We start from the raw sequence: 26,241 nt of genomic DNA, 5'->3' as shown, positions 1-26,241 counted from the left end.
AGACATGCCAGGAACGATTACGACACAGTACCGGTACAGAATAAGACATGCCAGTGACGATTACGACACAGTACCGGTACAGAATAAGACAAGCCCATAATGATTACAATACAGTATTGGTAAAGAATAAGACAAGCCCATATTCTTCATCAAGTTATATAATGTCTGTTTGAATAAAAAAAAATTCATGAAACTTCTCAAATCTAATATGTTGCAACATGTCAGTACAATTTGAAGCCTGATCATGAATGGTTGATAATCCACTATCCAGACTCCAGAGATTGCTATGAGGATTGTCCCATTCACATGAATTCTCCAAAGGAATGTTTGTTATCAAAATCTGCATGGTTCTCCATTCTCCCCAAACTCATGACTACATTTTTGTAGAATGTTGTTTTCGTAAGTGATGACAACATGAAATGTGACTTACTTGATGTGGAGGTGGAGGTGGTGGGAGAAGGCGTGGCACTTGTCGTGGATCCGGCACCTGACGTCACCAGGGCAACGGGTCGCGCCATGGGTGGCGGCGGGGGTGGAGGCAGCATGGTAGCAGGAATGAAGGGTCCGGGGCTGCACTTGGAGGGGTTGAACTTGTTCTCGTTCTTGCAGACCTGTGGGACGGAACGTTCCAGCTTTACCCAAGTCTCTCGAGTCCCATGTGCATACGACTGTGGAGAAGGGGGGCAAGCAATCATTCAATCAATCAATCAATCAATCAGGGGATCGTACAGCACACATTTAAAAAAAAAAAATCATCAAGATTTAAAGGATGCAAATCAGGTACTGTAATTCACTTTATCTTCATGGTAGCAAAATTTCAGTGTAAGGAAAATGGACGTTTCCACTGAACTTACTTCACAGAACAGATGTGTGAAGGAATCATAAATAATTACAACAGGTTTTTCACAGTGAAGATAAGTTCACGGTACAGAGGTGACCGTGAAAACAGTCAACATAAAGTTACAGGGAAAGACACAAGAATTACAGTATTGAAAAATGCAACTGACATATTTACTGCTTGCCAAATGTCCTTTTTCATTTCTTCTTGACTCTTAATCCAGTAGTCTCTGGCTATAGCCTATAGGGTATGTAAAAACTTTTGAACAAAGTTATGAATTATCTGTGCGTTCCTCTTGCCAATTGTCCTTTATCATTTCTTCTTCACTCTTTATCTTCTAGTAGTCTCTTTGGCTATTTATTACCTACAAACTTTCAAACAAAATCATGACTTGTCTGTGTGTACCTCTTGGTTCTGAGCCTCTTGGTTGCAGACCACTTGGACGAAGTCTGCGAGTGTGTTGCTCTCCGGGTTGTGGTGGAAGCGGAGGGGGTGCTGGTAGTACCCCCCGGGCTGCTGGAACGACCCCGCCGTGCTGAAGGCCAGAGCTGTAGGGTACACAGCACCTGGGGAGGGGGGGGGGGGGACAGGACCGAACTTACAACTTTAGTTGGAATAAAATGGACAAAAGGATCCTTTTCTAAAGACATCCTAAGACCTTGTTCATACCAGGATTCGCGATTCAGGATTCACCCAGGTACAGGATTGATTCTGATTCACGAATCCTGGTATGAACGGTCTGAACCTGGCTCTGAAGGGGATAACTGCAATCCTCAGTAGGTAGATTTGGTGGATCGATTCGGGATCAACCCCATGCCTGGTTGAATCCTGATTTACAAATTCTGGAATGTGGTCTAAATATCTCAGTCTACACTCTAAAACTTTCCTCACAAAATACATGCATGAATGGCAGATGACTTTACATACACAAGTACAACAAAATACTTGTTTTCTAATTGATTCAGTTTCTCCAAGTTTGGAATATTACGGAAACTGCATGCCTCTTTATCTATGTTTTAGACAACCTCTTGCGAGAAAGGAATTTTACAATCTTTACAATTACACAAGATTTCTTTCCAAAAGGATGTTTTTTCTGTAAACTCTATGTACAACATGACACATTCACACGTACTAGCATATTATCACTACACCATCTCAAGAAGTCGTGTTCAGTCAGAATTGGAAGAGCATTCTCTATTTCTTACAACAAACCAACCGTATGAGGACGACCATCACAGATCGGAAAAATTATGGGAAAGCAGTTAAGCAAGCAAGCAGCAGGGCCTCAAAAACTAGTTAGGCATTTCTGATTTGATCTTTCTGTGCTGTGAAACATTCAGTGAAAAAATTCAACCAGTCGAGTTATCACACATGTAGATGAGTAGGTTTTTACCAATGTCAAGTGATGACTGACAAGTAGATTTTAGGATGAAGAGAGTGAGTGAATTTTTACGACATGATGCATGTTAGTGTGTACAAGCTGAGACTATACAAAGACTTTACAATTTCAAGCTAAATGACCAGATTTCATGGTACTCTGAGTGATAGGTAATACATGTAGTTTATATATTCATATCTACCAAATAACCGTTAACTATGGACCAAGCTGCACTGTCACTGTCTTTCGATTAAGGTCAGGAGAAATTTGCATAAGTCGTCCCACCTAAGCATCAAAACAAGCGTCTTAAGGTTTCTATTCAGTTTGGCAAGTGTGGTACAGGTAGTTATTTGTCTAGGTGTCTGATGTGTTCACTTCAGACCTGGGAAAATGGGATTTCTTATCTCCAGCTAGAAAATTTCATCCTCAAGAAGAAAGAAAGGATAGACTGGTCTCTTCAGTTCAGTGAAAATTTGCAAGGAATCTTCAAATCTTTCAAACTTACACACATAACCTGATAGCCTTCTACATGTAGCTGAATGAAATACAAGATCTCCAGTTTGCAGTTCAACTTCTGGGCCCAGAAGTCAAGAGAATTTCCGCCACCATTTCTAGAAAAGCTTATACATTTTGGTCACAATTAAGTGGAAAAAGCTTCTTTTAGAAAGGAGAAAAACGCAAATAAAAAGTCGAAAATCATATCTGAAAAAAAAAATAAAAAAAATAAAAGAATTAGCTTAACAGAGAGGCTGTTTTTAGGAAGGCACTTTGTGGTCACTCAAGTTCAAAGGTCACTCCATTCAAGGTCTCACACCACTGTACCTCCGGGCCCAGTCAAAAGAACGGGATGCGGGAGAGCATGCATGGCGGCGGGCGTGGTTGCGGTGGTCGTAGGAGCCCCACCTGTGCTAGCAGGAGAGCCGAAGTTGCCGGGCTTGTCGGATGGCTTTGGCTTGGCGTGGATGACGTTCGGGGAGGGCAGGGCAGGGCTGGTACCTGTGGATGGCAACAAGCTTCGTCAGCAACGTCGTGCAGCAGCAAAGCCCTGGCACATAAACACAGCCTCTCTTCCAACAGCTACATGTGTGCTACCTTAGCAAAATAACGTCCTCGACAAAAGAAATTATCGTCAAAAAATAACATAAAATGAATGTGGGTAAAATGTTATCGGTTGTTTTTCATTTTAGAATACTTGAATAGAAAAAGAATCATTCCAATATTCCATTTTAGAGCAGTTGTTATTACAATACACTTCATGAAATTTTATGTTTCAAAGAATACTTTGGAAAAAAATTTTTTTTGCTGCCTTGACCACAAAGTGCATTCTTGCTTTCATAAAAACAGATTATACATATCTTTTTAGAAGCTGATAGTTTTGTATTGTATTGTATCAAGAAACATAAGACAATGAACAAAAATATATTAAATTACTAGTCCGATTCAAATTTTGTCAGGACTTGCTGTTAAGAAATACCCAATTCAAAATAAACACATGAGACAAAATTAAAGTTATATACAACTACTGAACTTAAACACAAGCATCCACTTGTTACAGTTTCTTAATTTTTTTTCTAAAAATGGAATTTGCTTTAGATAAAGAGACAAAAAGACAAATGATAGACAAGAACAAAAAGTGTTACACATGTATAGACATCACAATGATACATAGTATTATTGTAGCTACATGAATTTTCAAAAGAGTCGTGGAATGAACCACAGTGAAACCTTGTTGAGCCCCTTTATATCTATATCACCACCACCTTCTGTATCAAATTGTAACCCCCCTCTTCCCAAGTACGTTCACATAGAATTTTTTTTATTATCCCTTTTTACCATACAGTAGAAAGAGACGTTCAAAATCATTTTCTTCGTGTGTACTACATGTGATATGTGTTTCAAATTGATATAAGTTACCCTGTGTTTCTCAAGCTTTTGTACCTTCTACCAGAAGACCATATAAACTATGTAACAAGGAGTAACAAACTTAATGTGGAGAAATCAGCAACAATCAAGACCATTAGTTACAACAATCTTATGATGTCAAACTTGTTAACAGTTCACACCCAACCATACACCGTGAGACTTTGTCTGTTGAAGACAAAAGCAAGCAGGCAAGCAAGCATCTAAGCGAGGGCGTTTGAAAAGCTGCTGGCATCTAAAAGTGCAGTTGCTGCGGTGCTGAAATCAATGGGAAAAACACTCCCTTCTCTGGTAGGTACATGTAGATCGTCCGGGCCTCTGCTTGCTAGTCCTAAGACTCCTAACTGTACATCAATGAAAACAAAAGTTACGTACCTTTTGACGTCAAGAGTCATGTTCTCTTCCCTCAGCTTGGAGACAAAGACTTAAGATGTTCTGACTGTTCATGTGACACTGAATAGGCCAGATTTATATCCTCTTAAGCACGCTATTTCCTTTCAATCGTTTCTTCTTGATATCATAATCTTAGAAAAGTATGCAGATTATACACAAATATCTTTGGAAGAAGAGCATGACAGATGATCTCAAATAAATCGGGCCTACAGTTTCATGGGCAGTTGTTGACACGACTCCTTGGAATCAAGTTGCTGTACACAGTAGCATATGATGTATGATCAATTTCTTCTCGGTGCAAATATGGTAAAATCATCAAGAATGTGCACAACCTTTTGGGCATTTCTTGTTAAATCTTTTAGAATGGTAAGTACTCAAAAGATAGCTTTTACAGCAGTAGGAAGGTCAATTTTTGTTCGCCAGCTACTATAGAGCTGAAAAATCTGTCCAGATTTAGAGGAAATTATTTCATGTATTGGTAATATTCTGTACCCAACCAGTCTGTAGTTTTTCACATTACATGTTACTGTGACAGAACTCGACTTTTTTTCTGCTGAAGCAACTGAGGAGCATCAACTGAGTTGCACCTGGTTCAATATCGCTCTGCCAGCTAGAGGACTGACTGCCGAGCGAAGCCGGCGACCGACCGTAGAAGCTGACGTCCCCGTCCGCCTCTCCAATGCTATCGGCGTCGTCGTCCACGGACGAGAGAGAACCAGCGTTTCGTTTGGGACGCTTGATGCTGCGGGGGGCAGTCTGAAGGCTGCGACGAATGGCCATACCTGCGGACATGGGCTGCTCGGGAGGCATGCTGTAGTAGGTCGGGCTCTCCAGGTCCCCGATTGTCAAGTTCCCCACACCACCACCCTGCACGATGGGTGCTGCAGGAAACAAACAACACTTAGTTAGCATAACGAGAACTGACATATTTCCTGCTCTCAAGATTCTAAATGCTCTTAAAAGGAAGGCCAGCAACCCCTCCCTGTAAACATATACCCTGCTACAGAAACAGTAAGGAAACTTGCTGACTTACATGTATGTGCCACTAGGCACAACAAGGTGAATAACAACAGAATGGATCAATGAAAACTTCCAAATTTGCTAAAACTCTATCCTCCAGCACAGTTGTGCTGTTGGAATCAACATATTCTTTGAAGGACAAGAGCTGCAATATTTCCTACTCTCGCCTCTTACACAACTCATATTGTGAAGGACAAAGTAAACTGCTTCCCCCCTTAACAATAGGTACCACAAACAGTCACTATCACAAACTAAGAAAAACAAAATACCCCGAATTTAAGAGCCTGACGACTAGCTTTTCCCCAAAGAAATAGATTCAGTCTGTCATCCCATGAAATGGTACATCCATTTTTATCAATCGAACTAAAGAAAGACCGACCTCCCACAAATTTGCCTCGCTGATGATGGGAGTTCGGTTCCCAGGGATGGCTGTAGGCAGTTTTCGCTCGGCTGGGATCGACGCCGTTTGAATGGCAGTGACCCTCCCTGGCCAATCCCGTTCTGGTTAAAATACCCGACGCAGGAATCCACCGCGCTGGGTCTGAAATAAGGAGGACAGGCTTCAAGACAAGGTAGAGAGGGCGGACTTACTCTTGGTGATCCGCTGGAGCTCCGCGATCCCAAACACCCCGCTAGTGATGAAGTTGTCACTGCTAAGGACGGTGCCTATCAACGACAGAACACCATGTTACAGGTCTGGTTCCCTGAAAGGGTCATAAGCTTCAATGTAAGAGACATGCTGCAGTAGCTTTTTGAGTCACAAGGTGGCACTCCTGTACAATGCAACCGGTGTTCTTGTTATGGCAAGTTAGGCTGATGTGCAAGCAAACGTGTTTAAGTAGAGGTCTGTCCACCTATCCATGCCGGAATGTGCACAATGGGACTGCTGCTCAGCCCTTCGTTTCCACGACATTCCTGCACAGGCAGCGCGGATTATCATCGTCTAGTCCCCCTGATTATGCTGCATTTTTGCCGCGGCTTCTAGTACTAACATCTGCTATGTTAGCCCGATGTATTGAACTTCTCTTCCCAAGTACAGTATTTCTTACAAATAAAACATGATATCAAATTGAACACCTTAAGTTTACAATGCAAAATTTTTCTCCTGAACTAGATCACATCAAATTACCCTATTCTTAAGATAATTCTCTGCAGTGAGGGTCAACACAGAAATTAGGAAAGGGCCATTTCACTTACTAATACTTTGGGAAGAATGGGAGGACTCTCTTCAGATAGTCTGCTCAAAACCTCATCCTATTCCTTCAGGCACTTCTAAGCCAGTTACAAACTTTGTAACATTTTACCGACTGTGCATGTGTAACATTCTCTCCATATTGTGACGGACACAGTTACTTTAGGGAAGCCTACATGAGCACTCTGGATTTCAGCCCTACAGCTGGGGGTAGCACTGGGGATCAAACTCATGACCCCTGGCTCTTTCAATCCTCCATCTTTCTTCATCCCAAAGACCTGCACCCACCCTGGGGTCTGCCTGCCTCTCTCTATAAATCTCATGCCCAGTGGGGAGGGGGGCATTTTACACTTTACACATAAAGCCCAAAGCTCCCGTAAACGTCAGAAAAGCCGGGGTCTTACCGAGGAAATTGGTTTAATGAAAGTTGGATCCAGCTGGTGTATACACGGGACCCTTTCTAATGTTTAGACATCAGTGGGGAGCGGTATGAAAACTCTCTCCCGAGGAAGTTCTGGGCGAAGGTATGCAACCGTCGTAAAAACACCACGCTCCGCGTATAAATATGGTCCGATTATTTCTTAGGAGTGGGATGTCTTCCTTGTGAGCTCACTCCTAAAACAGAACCCTTAGGGAGAAGTGGAAGAAACACAGCCAGGTACCGATCAAACTCCTCCAGGATTCCCATGGATACATTTCCTTAGACAAATTGTTAACAGCCATATGTGTGGGGGATATTTTCAGCAGTTACAATGATATATAAATCATTTCACATCTTCACTGCAGTGTTTTTGAACTCAAGATTCAGTATCCACAAAAACCTTCAGACTCCAAGATTTTTCTATAATTCCAAACCTGCTGCTAACCTTTGATTTTTCTTTCATAACTACTTGAAGACATTCCTCATATTTTCAACAGGCTGCAATAATTGCCTTTCATATGAATGTTGTATGGGAACCTGTCACTGAGAATCAATCTTTATTATAGAAACGACCCCAAAACTGTCTGGTTCTGCGGTTGATCCTCCCCAGGCGACGTCTTTTGTTTCTACCCACAGCTCCAACTGTTAGTGTTACTAGGATCACAGACGTGCAGGTATGTATTTGTCAATAAAATTCTGACCTGCAAGATCTCCAAAATGTTTCCTTTTCCTTACTATCTCCGCAGGGTTTTGATTACAAAAGCCAAACAAGGACTTCCAATATATCATGGAGGCTCAGACTGTAATCCTGCTACAGCTGATAGGTCATTGACTTGGTACAACTGTTTATATTTTTGGCATGCCGGTCACGTTTAATTCAAAAGCTTGAAGTGTATCAAATCTCCCATCTGCTGTTTAGTTTTTAACAATAATACACTGTGGGCCGTTGTCAACGAAACTGATTCAAGTCAGACTTTCTGGAAACTTACTTCTTCCTCTTATGTCGGACGTGATCAGACAGCGTTTGCGCAGATTTCCAAGCCATAAGGATTTTAAAAGCTCATTGAGTAAATCAGGCGATATGTACCTCCGTAGGTAACTTGGCCGACAAACGTGCTTCTAATTTGGCTGCATAGGTGGGTCCTCATGTCCAAATTTGCACAAAGCGAACGTGATGTCCTTTTAGACTGATAAAATCTGGCGGGCCCGTCGCAGATGTGGGCGGGTGTCTACCTCCTTCCTCCTGATATTCCTCAACGACTCAGCATCGTTAAAGTCGCTCCCCTGATCTGGTCATCTTTTAAATTAATTGCATTACTTTCTGAGACACACAAGACACACATTACCACCCATTACCAAACTTTTAAGTCTACCTGTAGCTCCCACAGCATCTAAACATACTACCAGCTCAACTGACTATCAAGTTAACAATGTCCTGATGAGGAAACGACTAACTAAACTATGACCAAACCCTATTTTAACAATATTATGCAGTAGAATATCTGATCTCTGACCTTCCAAATTTGTTCATATAGTATCAGCCTTTTTGAATTTTGAATCACTATCTATGGATAAAACCATTTCCTGGCAGAATTTACTGAACACATTATCTAACCTTAAAACTATTTTACAAACATAATCAGCAATACTGTAGTTGCTCGTTCCATGAAAACCACATTTTATACACATTTCAGACAGTTAAAACTTCTTTGAAGACTTAGAATTTGATTTCTGTGGTAAGAGTGGCTAACAGAAAACTAAGATAAGATGCAGGAATCCTCCAGTTCCTCATTATCTAACTTGTCAAGAGGAAAAGGTTATGAGATTCAGTCTGCATCAGATACGGTCGGCCATAAAAGACGTCCTTTCTGGATGAAGATCAGAAAGGTGGCATCCTGTCTAGAACCCGCGCTTTGCCCTCTACACACAGGTGGCGTTGTGGCCGTGGTACGGAGGGACTGTCACGCATGCACGCGGTGCCGCACGTCCCTCCCCACACCCCGGGACACCGTCGCGCCACCGTGTTTTCCTCCCCGCCGGCATTACCTAATTAGAACTGACAGGGCCGTTCCCTTTCTTCAAAACAAGTTCAGCCCTCCTAAGGGCAGAGCAGCCGGATTAGGCTGCAGCTTTCCAGTTCAAGTTCAAGTGCAGCATTGCCTGTCTGTGGATCACTCATTAGTTCCACCCGCAGACGTGATGTGAAGAGAAAACAACCTCCTTTGTTACCGCTGCCCCGGCTCATCAGACATTAGATTGCCGGCTAGATTAGAGAGCCCTTGTTGCAGAACGAATACGTAGATGATTGAAGTACCGCTAAATAACACAAACTTCGAGCTGTCTGCGTCATTCTTACGTTAATGACAGCTGGGAATGACTGTACTTGACTTTCAGTCGAGAGGTTCCAGTCTCTTAGATAGGCAGACAGGGACAAATTAAAGTGAAGATGATATTACAACCAGACCATCTTCTATGGATCCTGAGCATGGCAAGTCTGTCCCAATTACGTCTCTTGGTAGTTACTTAGCCGGTAATGGCTTACCTAGGGCTGTTTTAGACTGAATCTTTAGAAAGTTTTACTTTCTTCAGGAAATGAGATGGCACCCCATCCCATGAAATTTACTTTTCCAGACACATTAACAATCCAGAATGTGTCGATGTATTATCTGATAAGGGATTTCAAGCTGTTTTGTCCCACTTTCTAAATCCTCAAATTTGTAGCAAGGATAATCTTAAAGATACAGTAACTTTTTTGGCAGTCTTCCGTACGCCAAAATAATAACTTTCTGACACACTAAATATTTTTTCCACAAACCTTTCAAAACTTTGTTTTATCTTACCTGACTTTTCCTTCAATTCTGAAGTCTGTAAGATCTTGCAGGTACACTCCGATAAAATACACAACCCACTCAAAATCTAGTTACCATGGCAACCATTGTCTCTAGGGGTGTGGCCTTGCCTTGGTAACCTACCTTTTATGTCGGGGTCACTGGAAACTGACATGCTGTCCCCAGAATCACTGCCAGTGTTCTCTGAAAAATAAACAAGAAAGAAAAACTTCAACCTTGATGACTTTTCGGTATGTTAGGGAGGGTGAGTCTGCAGAAGTGCTCAGTGTCAAGGCCATGCTGTTGCAATTGTATGGTCATCATCATCACTTTGACCTTCCTCAGAGCTACTGATGTGATTTTGTGGTGTGTAATTGTATTGGTTACAGCAACTGTTTTTGTAATGTTTTAGCCCACAATGTTACGAGTATAAAAAGTGTCATCAATAAAAATCGAGAAACAATTTTGTTTACTAAAGAAAGTCATTTGTGAAAGAATTAGCGATTTAAGATATTTCAAAAGATAGTGTACTCTAGAACACTATGCACTGCATAAGAACAAAGGAAAACCCTCAAAATTTTACACTCAAATGTGTGACTATTGATCTACTAGTTATATGTTAACAGTCAAATGGTAATTCATGAACCTCTCAAACTACTTTGTAGAACACACACACACACGTACACGTACAAACCCACACACTAGGCACATATATGTACATGCATGTACACATAAAAAATGCACACACATACACACACACACACACACACACACACACACACACACACACACACACACACACACAAACACCACTTCATGATAAACTGGTAAGAGCACTGGGGCCTTCTTTCTTTCCCCCCAGTGACTCTAGATTGCTAAAACAGGTGGCAGTTGCAGTTGTGTCAGGGTGGGGGCACATAGTTGGTGTGCCCCTCCTGTACAAGACTGACAGGGAAGACAACAGTAGGTACAGCCTGTGACAATACAGATGGAAACAGGAAGAAACAGACATGACCCACATGGGGTAAGAGGCCAGAAGAACCTAGACTATGATAATGACATTGGCCTGCTTAATTGTACCCCTTAAAGTATTAGTGTTGATTGAATCCGCAATACTAATACTGGTCTGGCTTCCAATACAGACACAGATCTATCGGACACTTGCAGCAATAAGTTACTGTATTATAATGCTCTGCAGGTTACCATGCTTTTTGCTGAAAGAGGTGACATCAATACAACATAACTGCCTAGGTGTGGCCATCCTCTTATAAAATTGTGCTACTTGTTCCAAGAATTAAGGTAAATTTTGATCTCCAAGCAGATCTATTGGTGGCAATTACAGTATATCCAAAGGGCAAAAGCAGTATTATCAGCCTGCTTTTGCCCTTTGGATACTGTTATTGCCACTGATAGATCTACTTGGAGATTAGGTAAAATGCTCAACGAGATTAATAAGAAAAGAAGGGAGTATTGCTCCTAGATTTACTATACAATGAAATCTCAAAATTAGCCTGTTTTAACAAAATTATGACATGACACCACTCAACACAAATCAATACTTTCATAGGAGCTATGGTGAAGAGTATTTTTTGTAATGAGAAACATGTATCACATGACTCCAGTGGACCAATCACTGTCCAGGACATCTACAAGGGGACTGAGGATTCTCACCCATGTCCCTATTTGGCTGAGGCTCAAGTTTAACCCAATAACATCTCTAGAAATACCAGCCATTATCTGAAATTGCATCCCGGCAACTGATGATGAGGCCATGTTACATGGACAGAAGCAGTTAGTCCTTCAAATCAAGGGTGGGTCAAAATCAACATTTGTAGGACTTTTCCATGTGGAACTTTTCATGGAAAAGTTGGTTTTTTTTTTACTCTTTACATAATAAAACCAATCACATATACATCAAAGACTGTGATTTTTGTGATATTTTTGCATTTGCACAATCGATAAAATGTAAGCGGTTAAGATTACATTGTGCAAATCTGAAATGTTTTTGGGAAATTGGTATCAATGAACCTCACAGGTGAACTTGGCAATGTCACTCCTGGAAGCCAGGGGTTTTGGAGTGTGTTCAACTTTCACTGGGTAACCCTACTCGACACTAGATACCAACACAACAGCTATATTTACGTATCTCCACCAGTACTGGTAGAAATTAGACTGCAGCACATACGTGCTCCCAGGACAAGTTCAATGCTGAATCAAGTGCATATCTCCATCATAAAACAACTCGTTTTGCACCTGTTAGCTAATCTATATCTGTCATACAGTTTTATTTCGAGAAAAAACAATTTAGAGATTTTCAAAACAGCAACTTTTTTTCGCTTTAATATGCTTGGTAATTTGCTAATTGCTTTGATGTGAAAAAGAGACATTTAGTTTGTTAAATATGTAACTTGTGTTGTGCATTCACATTAACTTAAGGGAATGTTTGCAGCTACCCATAAGTCACAAATTCTTGAAGTGGAAAGCGAATATCAGGACTACTGCTATTTCTTTTCCTAGCAAAAAGTTTAGTTTTGGAATCTCAAACTGACAGTATATAACAATAACAATAACTTTATTGCACAACAATTGTACAAGGTACAAAGTATGGCATTCACTGACATAAACTTAGCCATACAAGGTGTCAGGTTTTGCAGAATAGACGCTGACATCATGACAATTTGTAAGAAACTTCAGACAATCCATCAACAAATAAGGTACAAAACCACTGGTACTAACTAGTCTCATGAGTGCCCAATCTTGCAGTATTTCTTCATGTACTGGCAACTTCTTGAAATAGCTTGGGAACTTCTCTCAATGAGGGCCCAATTAGAAACAGGACGTTGGGATTTTCTCTGACAACATCTCAGCATTAAGTGGTCATTACTTTTATCCACACGGGCCTGAACTCTGACTCTTTTGTCAAAGGCCACGGAAAGTTTGCAACAACTGTTACAAACAAAACTTCTTAAAGGCAACCTTTTATGTTGAGAAACTTGAGAACAATCTTAAACTTGCAGGGATAGCAATTAAGATGTAAGGGGCACAGAGGTGGTGAAAATTGTATTCCTAAACTAGGGTCATCTCCAGCTTGAAATTTTTTCCATCCCACACATTGTTTGGGAGCCCATGTTGTAAATTTTTACTGTTAAATCTGTCATTCTAAGCGTATACTTTCATCAACTTTATGTCATCAAGTTCAGATATTTTGGATGGATGGGGTGAATTTTTTTCTTCTTTTCTGCCCAACAAATTTCTGTCCAAGCGACAGCCCTGTCCTAAACACACACACCAGTCCTGACTACTGCAAATTTTTTGGAGGATTCTTGTTTTATAATCATAACGCAACTCTCCCACCTGGTGCTCCAAACCTCCCCATCCAAACTGCCTGCGTTCCGACTCATTAAAACATAATTAACACCATGCAGGCACGTCTGTGCCATGATTCCCTCTCAAGGTCATTGCTACAAATGAATGTTACAGTAAATAAAACTTGACAAGGATATTCAAAAATACACAATGTGGGCATAAGACGCTATATTTCTACCATTGATTCTATATGAAAAAAGCAAGAAGCTTTGAATGTGGGATTTTTAATGAATAGCTCTTGGTAGCAATCTGTCAAATAGAGAACTGAAATTACGCTAGCGCCACTGGACCAGCTTGATGAGTCCTGCATGGCCCCTATGACTGATACATTCTGTCTATAAACTGTTATGTGTCCCTGTCCTATAAGCAGGGCACACGCTATAGCTCACCACCCCGGCGCTGTAGGAGGGGATCCCTCTGGTCAATCTGTTGACCTTGAGACAGGCTGTGTGACCTTGTCTCTCACTACCGCCAGGAAATAGAGGGGGAGGATAATCCCTGATTACCTAATCACCTTTGGTAGGTTCTATGGGATTAACTTTGACACAAAGATCGGCCAGGTGAATCTGTTCTAGTCTCCATGCCTCTTCTCCAAAAGAGAAGCAAGTGACAGCAAAATAAGAGAAGGATGAAACCACTACGAAATGTCTGTGAAAATCACAAGAAATCCTGTAGCATAGATAATCCTGTAGTGTAGTGAGTAACCGTATAAGAACAGCACAAAATGGTATAAAGTCTAAAGATCAGATGTAATCAGGACTTTTACCGTATCTATTCAAAATTCTCTATTTATAAATCATATATATCATAAGCAATGGGAAAACTGTATGAGTGATATAATTGTCTCAATTGAATTTTTCAGACACCCGCTCTTCCAAATGTCTGGATCCTAGAGGATAAATAGAGACAAATATATCACTCATGGAATGGAATTAAAATGACCAGAAGGGGAATGGGAGATTGACTTGTCTTGCTTTGTAAAATGGACAAGCCCAAGGGATGTAAGGGGGGGGGGGGGGATGAAGAGCAACTTGTAAGTTGTGAGGAGTGGTCAGGTATGTAAGAGTCAGGAGGGGGGCCATCTGTGTGATCAGGGCAGGGCACAGGGTTCAGGGTCGGGGTCATCCTCTGTACCTCATGGCCACAAGGTCACACGAACTGCGGCATGTCACGGACACAAGGTCGTGCTCACCATAAATCACACCTTGGTTAGAGAAACCTGCAGGAACCAAGGCTGTGGGACACACTTGGGAGAGATACCACAGAGCCAGGCATCCCAACCATCATCTCAACTCCGAAGTTTTAACTAGCCTCTACCAGGCCCCATGGACCGCTGGGAAAATAGTAGAAATTGGCCAAATGAAGGGAGTCGGCTACAGAGAGAGGGTCCAATATGCAATTCTAGGAGCCTGCAAGTGAAACCCTGGCAAATATTCTCCCTATAGGGGGCGTAGTTAGTCTGGTAGAGACTAAGTTTTATCCCTTAGCACTCTGAAGTTGCAGTATGGCACCCAATTCCCTATTGGTTACAGAGATAGGAAGCAGGGAGAATGTTAAAACAGAACTATTTAACCAGCATCTGCAGTACAGATTCTCTTCTAACTTATTCACAAGTCATGTTGTCTGCTGTACAAATGTTGCATTTTTGTATCCAATGGCGATTCATAAATAAATCTTGTACATTAGGTTTTGTTGGGATGTCATTTTTGGTGGATCAAAAATAAGACCTGTTCTTTTTCCAGAGATTCAGAAAGTTAACCTGTTTGTTTATATACAATAGATGGACAGATCTCAACTGATGTAAAAATTGATTTTCAGTTCCACCCAAACACAACGCTGAGTGATTTAATGTTTGTAAAAATAATTATGCGTGACCTGAAAATCTCTGGACATCATATCATCGGCAGTACAGATGAAGCTGACAGTCTAAACATGCTATGCAGATCTAGAATATAGATTGATTGATTTGCACAGTCCTTGGTAGATTTGGATAGATAACATTTTTTAGTCAGCAAGGTCTCTTGACAACTTACCAGGTACCCAGAACAACACTGGAACATATTAGTCACCTGTGGGCCTCCCAAGGTTTACTTTTGCCCCCCCCCCCACCACATATTAACTACCGCAGTAAACAACTCCCAAACAGCAGGACACAGCATAGCCTTCACAACTAATATGTGGAGTTCAATATCAACTCCCAACATGTGTCTGAACAATCTGCTTAGACAGAAATTCATGCTGTCAGACAGTTAACTTTTAGTTTTAGTCAGACTCTTATATTAGAAGCTATGCTGCATGTATATAAAGAGAGCCAAAAGTTAAATATATATGCTTCCAATACAGTGCATAAGCAATGGGGATTCAAAATTCAAATTACATTTACTCTTTCTTTCGCTTCATTTTTACAACAATGCCTTGATTGTAAAAGTTCACAGATGGCATCAACTTTATCAGTGCTTACTCATATGTGCCACATTGTACTTTCTCCTTACTGCAAATGCAATTAAGTTTGGGTGGTTTTTATTTCACGCTATTAGGCGAAAATGGAGCGTTCACGATGGTTTTAAGTTCGCGGCAGCCCTATAGTCACATACAGCTACAGCATGGGAAAAAAAATTTCGCGGTGGTTTCAAGTTCGTGGTGAAACGGTCGCTGTGAAAACCGCGGACATAATACCACCGCAAACATTTCTGCATTTAGTATATGTAACTGTGGCCAGCTGGTATATAGTTTAAGGAGTTTTAAATCTGACTTGTATCTATACTACATGTCCAGACCAGCAGATTTAAGAGACAGGGATTACAGGATAAGGCTAAACTGGAGCTATGAACATAAGGAAGCTGTTCTGCACCGTCCTTTACGACCATGTGTTCCTTCTGGTACTGATGTTGTCTTTAAGGTGTTCCATATGGTACTTCTTACATCCTGTGTAACACAGCAAGTCTGCAAACCTCTAAATAGAGAGACACCCCGACATGTGCACTGCATGATAAAAACAACTAGTCAGCTTACAAAGAAACTGGGCTACCTTTGGCATCATTTACAAACTTTCTGTACAACATTCTAGATTATCATGGACATAAACTGGCTCCCTATGCTCTCTTTTTTTGCAATGTCAAAGAAAAATTCAAAAGGAATACTGGGTAAGGACACAATTATACTTTTCATCCTCAAATTTTAAGTTTATTTCCAGATATTCTTGGCAAATGAGAGACCATTTGCTTCCCTTAGAACATGGCGAAAGTCACCCTTTAAAGCTGAACTGACATAGACTTACATTTTAATCCACTACACTGGTGCCTATTAGACTTACATCTAAATGTTAAAACTCTGCTGAAAACTACCATATAATCTTGTATGATGCTCCCTGTGCAAAAAGCCAACTTCCCTTCTTATCAAGCATCTTCCACAAGTTCAAAGTAGCAATTTCTTGCTAAAAATATCCCCAATCTTCCTTCAGTTCCAGGAAAATCCAAAATCACTTGCAAGAACTGTTCTCTAATTCTATTCTCTGGCATGAGTGCAAAATTCCCTTCTTCCTGCTGGGAAACTGCTAACCTACTTATCTTCTTGAAAGAAGTTGAAGGTTATTTTGTTAGAATTATTTTGCGCTGACAATTTACTATTTTCGGGTATCATTAAGTTTCTATTCATATCATATCATATCATATCTTTATATTGAGCTCCCTTGGACATCAACCAATTTGGCTGATGGAACTGTGCAATCATTTCCAAGTTATAAAGATAAGAAAAACTCAAAGAAATCACCCCCAGCCCTAAAATAAATCTGCAAAACACTTTGACAAAGCTGTTTTGCAGGTGACCTTATTTACTCCTTTGTTGGCTTGACCACTAAGTGAGAGGGCGGGGTCGACAACTATCAGGGATTAGCACAGAAGTGGTAAGTGGGTCTAAATAAACAAATTGGTCCCCCCTGAGGGAGAGAAACAAAACAGCTGTTTCACTTTTCTTGTCAACAGAGAGGGGGGAGGAGGGAGGAGTGGCCCATATACAAGACTAGGAATTTTTTGTTCACATTTTCAGGGCAGATTTTTTCATCTGAATGTCCTGTTTTAAAGGAAACCCAAGCAATATTAGGGCCCAAAAATTGGATTTTGAAAGTCAATTTATTTAGCCATTCCTATGCATGATTAGTTTAAACAACACTATCACAACAATGCATTGCAACGTTCATGATGCAAAAACATGAAGTCGGTGTGATGTAAGAACTCACTGAAAATCGAGGTTCGCGAAACTAAGGGGATCATTGTACAGTTTGATTTTGCGCGATTTTAAAATGCTCAAAGTGTGAAGTTATTATGCAAATGTGGTAACAGTGTTAGTAAATGTCACTACCATAAGGATTTCAGCATTCTTTTCATTTTCATTTTTCGGGCCCTAATATTGCTTTAGTTGCCTTTAATGTCATCCTATCTAAAGGCAATCTTGAGATAGAGAAGACCCAAGGTCTACATCAGTCATTGCTAGAACAGCTGCTGTGAAAGTAAGCTGCAAGTTTAGGCTGTGGGACAGATCAAGTAATCAAGTATGTGCAGAGGAAGTAGGTTACATGTCCTCAGAAGTGACACATCTTGATAATGTGGTGTTTGATACTTGTCCTTTTATAACTCTCAAAATGGGGCCCGTTCTTACCTCTCTTCTCTCCTTCAAGAAACCATCTTCTATACTTTTGCCACTTCACTCCAAGGGCATGAAGTAATGTTTTCGGCTTGCCTGCCTGTCTGTGTGTCTGTCAGTGTTTCTGCAATTCCAAATATATACACAAGGTAGCATTGCCTTACACCCTCAGTTGACTTACTTTATCCTAGATGCCGGACTGTTTCCAGGGCAGTTCTCACAGACAGTTCTCACAGACAGTTCTCAGATGAAATAGCCCCAAGAGTATTGTATATTGTTGAAAACTGCAGAAGAACTTTTCCATACTGTGTTATGTCAACTAGGATATGGTGTGAGTCTAAGAGGGGAGCCTTACACTGCATTTTCGTTTGTGATGCCATTAAATTTTTGTCTCTGGGACACAAAGCAGTAAAGGTAGGGAGGTAAAGATTGCCATCCCTGACTGCCTTGTTCTTGACTTGTTCCACCCACAGACAGTTCTCAGATGAAATAGCCCCAAGAGTATTGTATATTGTTGAAAACTGCAGAAGAACTTTTCCATACTGTGTTATGTCAACTAGGATATGGTGTGAGTCTAAGAGGGGAGCCTTACACTGCATTTTCGTTTCCTTGTCTCCTTGTAAGCAGGAAACTAATGTAAAGTTCATGATAAGTACACAGGATGGTGCTTGAATCAAAGGAAGCCGGAAACTAATTTTTCTTTCTGTTTCACCTCCCACAGGGCTCAGCCAGGAACTAGATTTTTACTGAGTCATCATCTCACAGCAGAAATCAGAAAAACAAGTTGTAATGACAGGCAAATTACAACATGGAACATATGTATATAACAATACTTTGCATCCCTTTTTCTTTAAAACATGATAATGAGCATTCAAATGTCAAATGCTTGATACACATATGTGAATAAAATAAAAAAGATAAAAAAACTCATTAAATTTTAAAAACTGTGTGATTTTAATATTCTATAGTTTAATCATTGAAGTAATACAGAAAGAAGTTGCTTTTTCTCCCTATGATTTTTTCTATATCCTTTCCTTAAAATTCTATCATGGTGAGGGAAAACGCAGAGTTGGAAGACCTCACACAACTTTATTGACATTGATCGAAAGAGACACTGGACTCTCAGGTTCTGCATTGATAGCTGCCATGAAGGACAGATCGTACTGGAAAAACTTTATTGATTGTATTTCACCGGATTAAATCCGGAAGCATACTGATGATGATGATGATCCTAGAAAACAATGCTGTCAGCACATCATGGCAACATTTTTACTTCAAATATCTGTTTCATGTATCTACAAATAGAAACAACAGAAAACAACCGATATGGCAGCTTGAGAAGTACCAGATGTATACTATCATGACTGATGTCCTGGTTGCATGACCAGAATCATCCGTTCTCACAACTCTCCATGACAACAGTCCTGTTTATCAATCAGATCCTCCATGCTCATCCCCTGAGTCATCCTTCCTGATGAAATCTTACCTAAGATGAAGCTGAAACTATCCTAACGCTTCTGTTTCCTCAACACGACACTTCCGGGATGGTACCAAACGTTTGCAGCTGTTTCAGGAGGGTTCTTTTATTGGTTCAAGCTGATAAAAGCAGAACAAGACCTTCACTATTGATATCTTCCGATTGTACATGTTTTTCCTTTTGCATTTTACACATCATATGTATAATACGATATGTATTAGTATTAGTGTTAGTATTGACCATGGTAAAATCCTAATTCACAACAGCCCTACAGCATCAACTATGGCTTAACAGCCCTATACGAGAATGGCAGTCTCTGCCACATAAATCACATCTGTAAGCGGACTCAGTTCTGTTCAAGTTCTTTTCTACGGATCCACTTTTCTTCTGCACTGTGCATCAGTGTTTTCACGTCAAGGGGCTGGGACTGGATGACACCATAGTCCCCGACCCTCAGACATGAAGATGTGGCTAGGTAAAGGATACTTCATTAATAGGGATTAAACTTGAATTTCAGCTAAAGAATATCTAGATCTCTATCAAATTGCCTTTGTCAGTCAATCTTCTTCAAATTGTCTAGAACATTTCCGTTATTGTCATCAGTCATTAAGACTGGATCTTAGTTTTTTAAGAAAGATCAGTATAGTCTAAGTATCAGTATTACAGAAGATAAGTACATGTAAAAATCAACCATACAAATATCACGGAAAAGAACCCAACACACAAGCCATATCAAAGCTGTATTGCACTATTACCAAACGGTACCTGATGAAAAAGCATCATGCTTCAACCGAGATCGACTAAAAGAAGAAATATCATTTATAAACATCACAAATAAACAATACGTTTTCCCTGTTTTCAAATTCCTCTTGCAAAACTTTTCATTCCTTGCTTTTTATTGGCCTACTTCAAAAGCTGAGTCCCGATATTCTTTACCTAAACAATGGTACCAAATAATGTCATCCGATATTTCAAACCTTAATTTTACAGAGAGGAATTTGTGCTGATAAAAACCACAGCCAGGACAGTAGATTCTTAGAAATGGTACGTCCTAACTTGTGACTCATACTCCCCATGCAACAACTCCCTCTGTCACAAACAGTTCCATTAATCTAAATGTCATGACCCCTTCTCTACAAACCCCAGTTCCCAGCCAAACATGTTGACAACTTTCTGCCTCCTGTAGAAAAACATCCCTGTAAAGGACACCCTGCATGCGCTCTTCTGATTGGTTCAATCGGGGATATTTTTGCATGCTCTCTTCTGATTGGTTGTATCAGGGATATTCAAATTTGGTGGGTCTTGGTTGCTTTTACAGAATCTGTAGAAAATGGTCAAATAACCAAATCCCAACTTCAAAAACATCAGAACTGGTGTCAGGTTTGAAAACAAAATTTTCCGGAGTGAATTCTAGCTTAATAGATTGTTGACCACAGTTTATCTCTGTATCATATAGCTTCTTTAACAATCAAACTGTTTGCTAAACAAGCTACATACCTGACCAATAAAACCAATCAGTTTGAAACACAATTAGCTCCTATTGACCAATCAGAGGTGTGCATATACATTATGTCAGAGGATGTTTATACAGTTCAGGTTGTTTTGAAGTTAAGACCGACCTTTTGCCCCAGGCCTTTGTTCAAGGTTAGTTTCCTGCCTGCTCTAGTGACCCCTTCTTGTCAACAGATTATGAAAAGGCCTCTCCTGGGCACTTTAAATTCACTTACCTGTTTCAATCAAAGGGCACCTGAAATGAACTCTAGTGACCTTTGAGAACTTTCTGTACTTTCTGTCACTCTCTATGCTTTGTGGTTACAAATAAAACGGAAAATCTTTATTCTTTTGCTTTTGGCAAACGGTTTCTGGTCATGATATCTGATTTATTCAATGTTCTGTAATTATTCCGTAAAATGACAAACAAACTGAGGCAAACAAACAAGAAAATCACTTACATGGTTAAAAAAAAGCGCTGAAAAACATCAAACAACAATCTGACTAAAATTTCACTAATTACCTCTGCCAGAATCTATATTTATGGATGGATTGATGTTTAATGATGAAATTTAGTAATACTATGCAGTTATTATTATGTTAGAATATCGAAGAAATTATTACATTTTGGGTTCCCTGGCAGTTTTTCTTGGTACTGCAACAGAACTTTCCAACTCATGTTCTGCAAAAAAGCTGATTCACATGAACTCTATTTTACGACCTGATGGATTGACCTTGGTCATAGTCAATATTTGCCGCCCCTCCCCCTGCAACTTGGAACAGACCAGGGCGCAGCAGTAGCCAAAAATGTCGGCAAGTTTGGGCATGGCTTCCAAGTAGGTCAGCCGAGTTTATCGAGTGGCAATGTAAGAACATCTTTCCTGACACAACACGCACAGATGAGTCATTCCTATCCTGCCTGCTTCCTCTCAGCTAGAAACAAACAGAGGGAAAGTTGCTCTGCAGAGGAAAGTGGGATAGAGCCGCTCAGGAAACGCACACTGAGTGGTCTTTAGAAACATGACTCTCTCTCTCCACCCACACTGTATGTTAGTTTAAACTGTTCTCAAGATGTAGGAAACTTTTAGTTTGAATCATGATTTTTTGTAATGATATACTTTCAGACACTCCTACACCCAGAAAATCATAAACATTTCTATAAATCTATAAAAATATCATCTCTGGCATGATGAGGACTGATTAAAACATAGGATAGGAACAATGGTTAAGAACCACAAACGACTATTTGAGACAGTCACTAGTCTATGAATCTACTGAAATAAATCAAACACATCCATCTTTGACAGGAGTGATTTGTGAACGTGCTTAGCCTCCAGATTTGCAAATATTTGCTTGGATGTTGAGCTAACAAACCAGCGTTGTAAATCTGAACAATAGTCAAGTTGAAGTCTAGTTCATGACTCATATTACGTGATGTAATGTTGGATTATAAAAATATTACCAAATAATCAACCCTCAGGTTTTGTGACAATATGTAATACTAGTATTGTTGCTGTGTTTTATTCAGTCCACACAAGATACATGTATCATTAAAAAAGTGATATTTCTTATAAAAGAGCAGTAATGCATGTAGGTTTGTGTACGTGTCTTTCAACAAGAATGGCTAATATTGACTTCAAATCTAACTTTGAGCTTTGGAGCCAGATTTTCAAATTCAAACAACATTCAAATTCATGCAAGTCTAACTTTGAGCTTTGGAGCCAGACTTCAAGTTCATGAGTACATAACCCAGATTGCGTGACAGGACACTGCATCAAAATGGCTCCTGTGCCCAAAATACAAGTAATGACCTTGGACGTTTTTCCTCAGGGTCATCCCTGCGGTGTACGGTGATGTCCACACACTATGGGGTTGCCCTACATAGTGGACAGGGGAAGCTCTGAACAAACATGTTTACTCACTCTACTATCTTGTCAAGTGTCTCCTTCAATCCCCGATGCATGTTTATCAACAAGAATCGGCAAGAAAAAAGGATATTCAAAGAAACACCCTATATGCATTTTAATTCAACAATCAAATGTTTTGGATTGAATTCACTTTAAAAGTTGTATTAGTCACAGCAGAAGTCAGATGGTTTAAAATAATAAAAACAGTTGAACTTGAAAAGCAACTAGAATCGGCAAGAAAAGAAGAATTCAAAGAAACACCCTTAATGCATTTTGATTCAACAACAAAATGTTATGGACTGAATTCACTTTAAAAGTTGGATCAGTAACAGCAGAAGTAGGATGGTTTTTAAAAAAACAGTTGAACTTGAAAAGCAACTAGAATCGGCAAGAAAAAAAGATTTTCAAAGAGACACCCTTAATGCATTTTGATTCAACAACAAAATGATATGGATTGAATTCACTTTAAAAGCTGTATTAGTCACAGCAGAAGTCAGAAGGTTTAAAATAAAACAGTTGAACTTAAAAATCAACTAAAATCAGCAAGAAAAAAAGAATTCAAAGAGACACCCTTAATGCATTTTGATTCAACAGCAAAAAGTTATGGACTGAATTCACTTTAAAAGTTGTATTAGTCACAGCAGAAGTCAGGGATACTAAAAAAAACAGTTGAACTTGAAAAGCAGGGCTGGCAGTCTACTTTCACCCCTACACTTCACTTCCCTTGACTACCACAAGCAGTGACAAATGTTTAACCAACACTGAAAATGCCATCTGGTGTTTCTGGCTCTGCTGAGATTACCCAGACTGAAGAATGGGAAGAATCATTTCTTTCTATCAGACACACTGATTACGCTTACGCTCTCCTTCCTCCATGTATTTTTCCACTTCCTTGTGCAGATTTAATTCTCTAACACATACGACAGTGGACTGTATTCTCTTTCAGACTGCTTCCTTTTCAAAATCAGTCTTGACAGCATTTCTACATAATTGCAATATGTGCAATGCAGTGCTTTCCAGAGAAAAACAGCCTGCTTGTTGTACCGTATCAGGTTCTTTGGAATCAACAGACTCATTCTGCATTCTGGAGGAGTGCCAAGTGGGAGAAAGGTGACTAACTGACTTATAGCGGTGTCACCGCTGGCCTGGCCTTTATGCATCACCCCATCCAATCCACTCCCTCTGAACTTGACATTATTCAGGGAAAGGGGCTGGGTCCAAGTTTTCAACTGCTTTGAACGACATGCTGTTGTTGTCAACCCTAAATCCAAGTTCATAGTGATAGAGGGTTCTAAATGTTCTGAGGTATACGAAATGGGTTAGGGGTTAATCAGGGTGGATTTTAAAAAATACCTTCTGTTGTACCTTGACTCTGATTTGGAAACATGTATCAACTTGTTTTGTAATTCTCAAAACTTTTGCAGTTTTATTTTCATCGTTTTCGCAATTCGCGAAAACCTAATTTTTTTTCCTACCACGAAATAAAAACATGACGAAAGTAAAATGCATTTGAAGTTGTATGACTTAAAACATCTTTGCTGTACCTAATTCAAAATGACATATGGTGTAAGAACGTGTTAGAAGGACAGAATTCAAACTGTGGATTGCATTCACACTGAGGGGGCAAGGAAAAGAAGGAGACGCGGGAGAACCAAGGGATATGGTGTTACAGCTAGAGTGGGAATCAAACTTTGTTTACCCCCTCCCAGCGACTTTCATGGTTGCTCTGTTTGCTTCAGCAGGGTTCCGCCCTCCCTGAGGTAACTTGAGGTCAAAGTACGCTGGCATACTAGCAGTGAACATGAACAGGAAGCGCCTACTGAGCATGCCTGGGGTCGACGACCTGCAGGGTGTTTGTAGATAAATCCAAGCACCACATGCTGCACTATATTGTTCACTTAGAAAGGAGCATTCCAATCTACAAGCCGGTATTATTTTCTGATAGATTGTACAAATGTATTTTTTGGGCTACGAATGAATCTGACTTTTGCCTAAATTACCTCAGCTGTTTTTTTACAATAATCCTTTTGTAAACGCATATACTCCTATACAGACTCGCTTCTAATGTACTTCAATGGCCAACTTCGGGCACAATTTCTCGCTAACTGTAGACGGGATAAGCTTAACGGTAACTTTAACAAAACAAACTGGATTCAAGCATAACAATTCAGTCTCTGATGAATTATAACACCCACTTCTTTAATTCTGGACTGGATGTGAAAGGGAAAATTCTATGTTCTTTCATTCCCTCACGTATAGTACTAATGCTGCTAAATTAGGTGTGAATCTTCTCCTTTAGAAAGGCTCACGGACTGACCTAACAACTACTGAAGATACTTTTTGCTGATCACTATTTCAAGCACGCACACATCCAAGATTTCTATCAAATCATTCATAGAGCCTAATTCCTTTCGGAACACTACTCCTTTATCAACATTCACAAAAACCCTGATTGTGTTTTACAACATACCATTATCAAGCATTCCTCCATAACTTTTGAAGTGTACAGTACAAACATCACAAAAAGGTTTGAACCTAGCGCAATAGAACTGTCTGCCAATGTGTGTTCAAACATAACTATCTGACATTATAAGTAATTCTTCTTTTTAGTACTCTTAAAAACAAAATACACAAAAAGTAAACATGTATATGGGCTTAACAGTAACCAGGTGAAGATTTGTACATGCCTACCTGGCATGTTTTAGCCTTGACCCAAAAATATTTTCAGTGTCCCACAAAAATGCCTAGTGACATGACAAACAAACCTACTTAGCGAACGACTATTGTAGACAAACCGAGGATCAAAGGGGTAGGGAGGGGCAGGGCCGGCAGTGTTGCCTAAACTTACGTGCAAATTTTACCTTGCATACAAATGTTTTCTGTAACTTTCAGTGAGCATTTGATTACCTAGAAGTTATAAAACTGTTGTGCACATGCTCACAACAACAATATCAGTGGACTGTCCCCAAATGTTTCCCCCTGAGGGTGTATCGTCTGCACCATCCCTTACTTCTGGCTGGAGAGGATTATAGGAGATGAGTTCAGCTTGAGGCTAATATCAACAATAGTCTGTCTGGCTGGTACACATGAGCAGTGTTGATGTCTGGGCGAGATTGGCTTTGACTTGGGAATGGCGTCGCGTTCCTTCCCTGGTCCGTGAATCCTTTCCACCGCATTCTTTCCATAATCACTGGATCGCTCCGATATGATCTAGACTTTGAATAAGCAATCTGTCCGTAAAAATATTCCATTCGTTGACGTTCCATCATTTTATCTTCTATGATTTTCTTGGAGGGCTTCAAACTGTGGTAATAAGTGTCATAAATCAAAGAAGCTGTTATTCCCCACCGCAATTCCACCACAATTCAGACC

General features: G+C 40.1%; 1 protein-coding gene across 14 annotated transcripts in view; it reads right to left on the bottom strand.

The window, feature by feature from the left end:
* LOC136444978 (nuclear factor 1 A-type-like) overlaps positions 1-26,241 on the bottom strand; it is a 54,882-nt gene that overhangs the window by 7,391 nt on the left and 21,250 nt on the right. For 4 of the 14 annotated variants that reach the window (XM_066442800.1, XM_066442799.1, XM_066442794.1 and 1 more), the window contains exons 3-8: positions 10,135-10,194; positions 5,929-6,090; positions 5,117-5,410; positions 3,039-3,212; positions 1,244-1,404; positions 431-668 (exon numbers count right to left, since the gene is read on the bottom strand). In XM_066442800.1, coding sequence (XP_066298897.1) covers positions 431-668; positions 1,244-1,404; positions 3,039-3,212; positions 5,117-5,410; positions 5,929-6,090; positions 10,135-10,194 — 1,089 coding nt within the window. Of the gene's footprint in view, positions 1-430; positions 669-1,243; positions 1,405-3,038; positions 3,213-5,116; positions 5,411-5,928; positions 6,091-6,140; positions 6,216-10,134; positions 10,195-26,241 lie in introns of all 14 variants that reach the window. The other 10 variants (XM_066442795.1, XM_066442797.1, XM_066442796.1 and 7 more) reach the window with 10 other exon arrangements.

This window comes from Branchiostoma lanceolatum, chromosome 11, assembly GCF_035083965.1.
Source record: "Branchiostoma lanceolatum isolate klBraLanc5 chromosome 11, klBraLanc5.hap2, whole genome shotgun sequence".
NCBI lineage: Eukaryota > Metazoa > Chordata > Leptocardii > Amphioxiformes > Branchiostomatidae > Branchiostoma > Branchiostoma lanceolatum.
This window is presented reverse-complemented; position numbering and strand designations above follow the sequence as displayed.